General features: G+C 35.7%; 1 protein-coding gene across 1 annotated transcript; it reads left to right on the top strand.

Moving 5' to 3' along the window:
* Positions 1 to 1,187: 1,187 nt before the first annotated feature.
* On the top strand, positions 1,188 to 5,435 carry LOC109214132 (mediator of RNA polymerase II transcription subunit 10b-like). The gene is made up of 5 exons (XM_019378020.1): positions 1,188 to 1,597; positions 1,684 to 1,764; positions 1,846 to 1,948; positions 3,465 to 3,554; positions 5,036 to 5,435. Exons 1-5 carry the CDS (start codon positions 1,353 to 1,355, stop codon positions 5,105 to 5,107), a joined length of 591 nt encoding a protein of 196 aa, XP_019233565.1. The 5' UTR covers positions 1,188 to 1,352; the 3' UTR covers positions 5,108 to 5,435.
* Positions 5,436 to 9,172: the final 3,737 nt, after the last annotated feature.

Here is a 9,172-nt window from a genome sequence, read left to right as displayed (position 1 = left end):
ATGTTTATGATATCCCTTTGTATACCTCAATGTCATCCTATAAATAGAGGGCTTTGACATCACATTGTATACACTTGAATACATGGAAGAAATAGATTCTCTCCTCTCTTTCTCTCTACATTATTGTCTATCTTCTTGTTTTATATTATTACTTTGAGCTAAGTTTCGTAACAGTTTTAGTATGCTCTAATTATTAGTTCTAGAACTTAGTCACACTTGAATTTGATTTTTAAATGGAGTTTAAGTTATATACACAAGTAGTGTAATATAAATTTTACATTATCAAATCACCTTGACCTATTATAGCTAGCACGTAATTTATTTAATATTAATATTACAAATTTTTCATTTTAAGGTGGCTTATTAGTAGTTATTATTTGAATGATCTGCTAATATAAAAAAATAATAGAAAATACACTTTGTAGTGAAAGGTGTATATAACTTGAATTTGAAAATAAGTTTACTTATTTTTTTATATTTATTATTTAATCAATCTACTTATACGAGGCATTAGGGGTGTTCATGGTTCGGTTTTTCCCTAAAAAGAAATTAAACCAAGTAAGTCGATTTTTCAAATATTAGAACCAAACCAAACCAATTAAGTCTGTTTTTTCTCGATTCGGGTTTTGTCGGGTTTTCGGTTTTTTCGATTATTTGTCGGTTTTTTCTTAAATATAAGACATACTACCAAACACATATTCCGTCGATCACATTTTTAACGTAACACTATCAAATCAATTGCCCTTTGAGAAATATATTATTCACTAAAATATATTGATGACAATTGAATCAAATAGTGATGAATAATTTAAGGACTCAATTAAAAATATATTTTTTTTAACATGAAATGGATTCTTACACTTAACAAAAGAAAACTACCAATCAAACTAGAATATAAAGGTAAAAAACTGTATTAAAAGTGCAAACGATTAACATTCACCATAAAATTTTTGAAACTTTGTATAAAAATATACATATATATAGGTGTAATAATAAATTTGAAATAGCTACTCCTATAGTCGGTTTGGTTCGATTTTTTCGGTTATTTTTTTTATTAAAACCAAAACCAAACCAAATTTGATCGGTTTTTAAAATTCAAAACCAAAATCAAACCAAACCAAATATCGATTTTTTTGATCGGTTTGATTTGGTTTTCGATTTGGTTCTATTTTTCGGACTTTTATGGCAAATTCAGTTGGTCCTAGCTCGATTAACCGACCAAACCTATATCTAACACATTGCAATAAGTGACTAGCAAAGCAAAACCATCTATTAGTTCAGCTCTAGTCTCCAATTCGCAGTTCTCTTTGTGTCTATCCACTGATCGGTTTTGCAAATCCAGACATAAGCACATGGACTCATCGCAGAATAACTCTGTCGGTGGCAACGGAATAATAAACCCTAAATCCAACGACGCATCACCCGTCGATTCGACGGCCGCCGCTGCTTCCACCGCCGGTTCACCGTCCGAGGAGTCGAAACAAAATCTCAATCAAGTCATAAATTCGATCGACAAAACCCTAGGAATTCTCCACCAGCTTTATCTCACCGTCTCTTCTTACAATGTTTCCTCTCAACTTCCCCTTCTTCAACGTCTGTACGTATAAATCTTTTTAGCTTTGTACTTTCGATAATCTTAAATTCATGTGCCTTTTTTTTATTGCTTTAATTTTTTATTTTTAGGAATAATCTTGTGCTGGAGCTGGATAATATGGCGAAATTGGGAGAAAAATGCAATATTCAAGTGCCTATGGAGGTTCTGAAGTAATATACTTGTTTATGCTAAACTTTCTTTTGTTATTATGTTTTAATTTTGGTATTCATATGTGGTAATTTTTGTTATAGCTTGATTGATGATGGGAAGAATCCAGATGAATTTACGAGGGATGTGTTGAATAGTTGCATTGCCAAGAACCAAGTCACTAAGGGGAAAACAGATGCATTCAAGGTTATTTTTCACTTCAATGCCTTTAATACTGTTTAGAATGTACCTTTGGCCTAATGGGTTCCTGGAAGTCTTATTAGAGATTTGTATTTGTATTTCGCTGTATCAGTTTGCCCTGAACCTTATTTTGGACAATTTATTGTGTTTGTGCTTGTTTTAGCTACCTAAAGATCCTGAGAGAGAAAATGACAGGTGACAGAGTGTAAAATCAGTTGTATGTCATTTGGAGGTAAAAAGTAGTCATAAAGAAGAGTATGTTAAATAAACAAGAAAAATATCATATAGAAATGAGAAGGTAAAAGTTTAAGAAGAATTGAAGGAAGGAGATGTCTTTACCAAAAAGTGTGACACTTCTCATCTAAATGGTCGTGGAAACTTATATTACTTCTAGTTCAAATGCTAAGGACCTATGAAATGCCCCTTCTTTTTGAGTCATTTTCACTAACATGTGCAATGGACAAACATGATATAATATATTTGTCTCAGCGTAGCTATATTCTAGACGGTCTTATGGACGATGGTGCCCATTTATAAATAAACCATTGAAGTTTTTCTTGCTTTCTGGATCTGTTTTATGGAAAAAGATATGTTCGAATGCTGTTCTAGTTTTTGCGCATCTCCTTATTGCTCTTAGACCAAATCTAAAGCTCAAATTTAGAATATTTGGCAACTAAATAACTGTTTGAAGTTATTTTTGTATTTTCTTGATAAAAAAAAATAACTGCTTGAATGGTTTAGGATTGGAAAGAATCTGAAACTCTTAGAGCTAATCTAAAGCTCACTGGATAGATTTATTGAATGATGGACTGAGATTAATTGAAAAAAATCTGGATAGTGGGGATTCTTATAGCCGTGCGCAGCTAGTTTACGGTTGAGGCTTACTTCTTATTGTTGTTGGTGTAACTGCTCGAATGGAAAGAGCTAGTCCTGCAACAGCTAAAGACTTCTACAATTAATGAAGCGAGGAGAATAATCAATCCAACTTAAAATGATATTACTACTGGAAAAATTTACTTCATTCCGATATAGTGCTGCACGGGTAGTGCCTGTTAGAAGATATTCCTATAAGAACCTTCTGATATGCACCGGGAACTTTTATTGTGCAGCTTTTATAGGGAAAAAGGTGGAAAACGCTCATTAGGTTTTATCATTTTGTCCTCAGCATTCAACTTTGAGAGCGTTGACTTGAGGAGAACTTTTGATATGCTACTTATCTCTCCCTCCCACTCCAAACCCCCTCTTCCCTTGCCTAAGGAAATTTATATTGATCTTATTTACTGTTTTATCTGCTCATGAGAATACTTCTCTTCGGGGAAATCTCTTCCTAATGCTAACCTTGACCTTGCTGTGGATTATAAGACAGCAACTACTAGTCTACTACTCTAACTTCTTTGCTCTGCTTGCATTGTTGTCCCTTCAACTGTGGTTTTCATTCTAGGGCCTTTTCCTTCGTTTTACTAGTTTTCCGTCCAATTTTGAAAAGCCTGGAATTTATAACTTATTTTCTCTTTTGTCACAGGGTTTGCGAGGGCATCTCCTGGAGGAGCTTGAACAGGCTTTCCCTGAGGAAGTGGAGGCTTATAGGGAGATTCGTGCAGCTTCTGCAGCCGTAAGTTTCATTTGCTTGTTCAACACTGCAAATGTTATGAGCATTTCAAATTAATATAGCGAGTGTGTATCTATGAATAGCTGAAAGGTTTATGCTCCCTTGGTGACCATCTTATAGATTCAGCACAAATTACTTGATTTACGAGATGTAGATGACCTTTTTCTAGAAATGTGAAGTCCTCTCATTGCCTGGGTTAGTGAAGGCCTGATCTCTTCTAGGATTATTTGGGAATGTTGAGACTCCATCTAAGGATGATGTTACCTTACAATGTTCCGGAAAAAAAAGAATGTCAATTATCTTTCTGATGGGTCCTCAGATGCAGAGAATAAATGCCTGAAGCTAGGCGGTTAATTTTTGATAGTTAAAAAAGTGTTAGTTGGTCACACCCTCATCTAAAAGTTTTAGCTGTTAGATAGAGGATGCACTTTTGCACACACGCCCATGCAGGGTTGACTCTTTCTTTTCCTTTGTTAATTCTGGGGGGCCAAGCACACTGAAGTTCTTTCCAGTAATGGGTAGTGATGTGACTTGAGCCCAGGTTGTCTGCATAGATACCATGTTAAAATGTGTGACCACTTCGTCTAAAAGCATAAGCTATTAGATTGCCGGGTATATTATTTTTTTTTTAAGTTTGCAAAGGTAGGTTGTGGTGGTGGTTCTTAGTATGTTCCCCTCCTTTCCTGTGGAACAATTAACTGGTTTTATACAAATGTTAGATTGTATGCTTAGATCAAATTTCCTAAGTGAGGAATATTAGGAATTTATGCCCTCTGGAAATTATAGCTGGACAAAGTCAGTGCTGGAATTTCAGTTTGCAGCTTTTGTGCAGCTTGACAGCAGTGTTGTCAAAGGCGCGCTTAAGCCCTGAAGCGAGGCTCAAAACATGTTGAGCGCTTCACCTCGCTTTGTAGGCGCCTTAGTGTTGCATCAAAGCTCTAAGGCATACTTTTTCTTGCCAATGAGTGTAATCCTCAAAAGGCGACATTAAACAATTGATATTTCACTTTATCATAAAAATTTTGCAATTTCTTCGTCCATATATTTGTTATTCATACATATAATATTAGTCTTGGACTACATATACATATTTTTACTTTTTCTCCAGTTGCACCTTTTTTCATTAAAGCCCGCGCTTTATTTGCGCTTTGCGCTTAAAGCCCCAACGGACCTTAGAGCTTTTTTGCGCTTTTCACCTTTAATAACACTGCTTGACAGCATTGCAGTGTTAATTCATGGAACATTCACTGCTTATCAAAAGAATTTGTCTTATAAGGTTTCACGATATAATCTCTGTGAGATTGATGCATCATTGAGAAGTATTTTTTGAAAGACTGCTATATACTTTTTGTCTTGTTCAATTTTTGATGACACTGAGTAGTTGATATGCTTCTACCATATAGCTGTTCTTGAAACTTGTGCCTATGTTATTGCTAGTTTCTGGTTGTCATATCAAACATTTTATGTTGTTTCCATATGAGCAGGAAGCAAAACGCTTGGCTCAAGCACAAAGTCTGTTACCAAATGGAGACGTTAAGGTGAAGCCTGAAATTTAACAGCTATAGATGATGGAATTTGTATTTTCTAAGTAGAATGTAAAATGTATGTAATAGATCTACTACATATCTTGATCAGTTTCATGATTATCTTCGTTGTCACTGAATGATGAAACATTGCATTATATGTATAATCAACGTGCCCTCACCAGTGGAGCTTCCAGAATAGAAAAGATTTAATTTGTGCAAACCGAGGTGGATTGGTTAATTGTAGACATTGCTGTTTTTATTAGATGTAACATGTGGAAGGGTGGGAGAAGAAAGTTACTAGACTTCCTCTGGTTTCTCTTAATGCATCTATTGCATTCCTGAATAATGTTTTATGTGATCACGTCGTCTCTGATGGATGTTGATAAGCCTTTGAGGTCATTAGAATAACTGTTTAGTTTTTCTCTGAACTACGTTTGCTATTTTCTGGAGTGACATGGATATTCTGGCTTGTTATCACTTATGCTATAAAATATCAGGAATTTCATTCTTGCAGATTCTTTCTTTAACAGAAATATCCACCACCTCACCTGGACCTGAAAATGGTTGCATGAGCCTATTTTTTCATATGGTTAAAACTGCACCTTGTTGGACCTTATTACCTTCATCGCAGGTGACTTAACATCCTGATAACACATGCGTAACGCTAGAGCAAAAGAGTTCCCCATTGTATGGCGCGAGGTTGCAGAGACGGGAGTATACTATTTTGGGACTAGGAGTTGAGTCACCAATAGAGTGAAGATAGCTAACTTTTGGGTGTTAGGGTTTGAGCCTTTCGGGGGTGGGGTATATGGAAAATAAATAAATAAACCAATCAAAATTCCGTGAATAATGAGAGGAATAGGGTGACCAATAATCGATATATATTCAAAGTAATGCAATTATTTAAATATTTAACATTTAGAAATTACTCTCCAGGGATGTCATCTGTCCTATGAACATGTACTAGGTCCGTGTGTGCAACTCGTTTAGATATTGAGCTACCACAAATGCGAGAAACCCATTTTTACAGCAACGGTTTGTGCCGAGATTTCTCGTATTGGCCAATTAAATTGTATTCAGCAAAATAATAATCTAATGTACAAGCCCGTCGACCATGGGCTCTTGACTCAGTAAGAAATAGCCCATGAATCAGAAGCTATATTACCTGCAATTTGCTAGGCCCAAAAACATACTGCTCTTCAATCCAAGTATTCATGGTCCAATGTGGGTTGATGCAGTGTAAAAATTGCACGGTATAGCCAGTTTTCGGACTGGTCAGTCAAAAATAGCCAGCGTTTACCAAGTTAATGAAAAATAGCCACCGTTTTGCTGCAATAGAGACCGGTCCAGCATAATATACTGGAGTTCGGTGCACTTGTGTATGAACTCCAGCATATTATGCTGGACCGGTATACTTTACTGGCTCCAATATAATATACTAGAGACTAGAGCACTGGTGCTCCAAACTCCAGTATATTATACTGGACCATTATACTTGCTGGAACTCCAGTATATTATGCTGGAGTTCTAGTGTACTTATGCTAGAACTCCATCATATTATGCTGGAGTTCCAGCATACTATCCTGGAACTCCAGCATAATATACTGGAGTATTTTACGGGTTTTGAACAGTGTTTTCACTCAGATTTATCTTTACTTAAAAAGTGGCTAAATTTCGATTACTTTTGAAATTGGGCTATTTTTGAACGACCAGTTGTAAATCTGGCTATTTTTAAAAATCAGTTGATATGACCCAAGATAATTCTTGGTCATGTAGTTTGAGGTGTTCTAGAAACACTATTTCTGCATCGAAGTACTTTGAAGTATACCTGTTTAACAGGTCGGGTTGACCTGTTTCCGAACCGGCCCAGACAGGTAGTAACTCGGACCGGACCGGTAGTTAAGGGCCGGGTGGGCTGTGTTAGGGGGGTTGGTCTGTATAAACAAAAAAATGGTTAACCGGACCAGTCAAACCCGGTCAATGAAAAACACTGTTGAACCGGTTAACCGGACCGGTTCAACGGCTATTTTCTGATTTTTTTTTTTAAAGTCATATGACTGTTGCAATGGTCAGCTTCAAATTTAGCCGTTGCCCAACGGATATTTTGCAAGAATAGCCCTTTTTGGGCAATTTTTTTAAAAAAAAATAACACTTTAGGTAATTACTAATTTAGCCCTTTGAAAAACTATAAACATCTTCCCCCCCCCCCCCCCCTCCCTTCTTCATTTCTTCACTCATCTCTCATTTCTCAAACTCAAATTCTCAATTCAAGTTAAATCACGCCCGTACTTCTAGAGTGCGCTTATATGTTTGGGAACATTTTGAGGTGGTAGAAGAAAATGAAGAAGTTCACAAAGTAAAGTGCAAGAACTGTGGTCGAGTCTTAAATCTTCGTCTAAAGTTGGTGGGCACAGGCTGTTTAAGGAGGCAGATGAAGAGTTGTCTTGAGTGTCCAAAAATTCGTATTTAAGTTGATTTGAGATAATTTGTATTATTTTTAAATTATTAGATGTATTTATGCTTAATATTTTAGTTTGTTAGACTAATTTTAAAGTATTATTAATTTACTATGCAATAAAACTTTGAAATGAAACAATGAAAGCCTTTGAAGCTTGATCCTTATATATCAAGTTATTATAACACTCTAGTGTCCAGTATAAGATTTATACTATAAGTTATATTTTTTTTCATGTTCATTGTATTATCTTAAATTCGTAATGAATGTTTCAAGTATAAGGATATAAAAATTTAAAGCCTTTGCATCCTTTATTCAAACACTCCTTTCATAAGATTATTTTTTTGTTTTATATTTTTACTTTATATTAATATAAAATTAAAATAGTTATACAAAATACAAAAAAAAAAAAAAATATATATATATATATATATATGCCCGGCCCGGCCCCATAGACTCGTAACCGTTCCGATTTAATTTTTATCCGGATAGGCCCGGTCCCGTTAAGCTCAGTATGAGAAAACTGGTAACCGGCCAGGTTTTGTGACCGGCTGGTCACTTTTATTTCCGACCCGAACCGACCCGGCACACCCACTAGACACCTTTACTTTGGAGTATGTGAGAGAAATCTCCATAGGCATCTTAAGTTGAGGTGGTGCTTTTTATGATTAATTTGACCAATGGTTCGGTTAAAACTTTAACATCTTTTTTTGGCGTTGGGATGACCAATCACGGGGAAAGGAAAAACGAAAGTCAGAATGATAATTCAAAATCTAATTTTGTACCTCTAGGATGCACCAAGATAATTATCTACAGTGGGCTTAAAAATATGTAGTTGCTGGGTGGGCTAGTACTTGAACGTCTGTTATAGTTATATATTTATGCTGTATGCAATAAAAAGAACAAAAGAAGAAAACAATGTAATACTAGATGAGTTTTAAATACTAGATGCTATTAAAGAACCAATTGTTGGGTTTTGGATGTATTTAATTAATATATTAAATACTTAAAAGAGGGTGAATGAGAAATGGAGGGAAATGAAATTTTTGAGTGAAATTTTAAGTTCCCCCCTTGGCAAATGGGCATTGTCCCATATTGGAAGAGGAAGAGGTTTTTTATGGGTATATAAACAATTGCTCTTCTTCTAGCTCTTAAAGAGTTGAGAAGAAGGCAAGCCTCGCGCCGTCGTCGTCGTCGCTCGGCTCGGCTTCGGCTTCGGCTTCGGCTTCGGCTTCGGCTTCGGCTTCGGCTTCGGCTTCCTAAACCCAAAAGGGTAAAAATAGGACCGAAAATCGTTGATTGTGTTTTCATAGGATATGCGACTAATAGTAAAGCATATCGATTTCTGGTTCATAAATCAGAAAATCCCGACATTCATAATAATATGCTTATAGAATCAGATAATGCTGAGTTCTTTGAAAATATATATCCGTATGAAAAGGAATGTGAGTCGATTGGTGAAGGATCTAAACGACCCCGGGAAGAAACAAAAGAAAGTACACTTAACCAGGAGGATCCAAGACGTAGTAAACGTCAAAGAACGTCTACTTCATTTGGACCAGATTTTGTGACTTTCTTATTGGAAAATGAGCCTCAAACATTTAAAGAAGCTATGTCTTCTTCGGAATCATTGTTACGGA

This window comes from Nicotiana attenuata, unplaced genomic scaffold (genome assembly GCF_001879085.1).
Source record: "Nicotiana attenuata strain UT unplaced genomic scaffold, NIATTr2, whole genome shotgun sequence".
NCBI lineage: Eukaryota > Viridiplantae > Streptophyta > Magnoliopsida > Solanales > Solanaceae > Nicotiana > Nicotiana attenuata.
The sequence above is the reverse complement of the archived record's forward strand: the minus strand, read 5'-3'. Positions and strand labels throughout refer to the sequence as shown.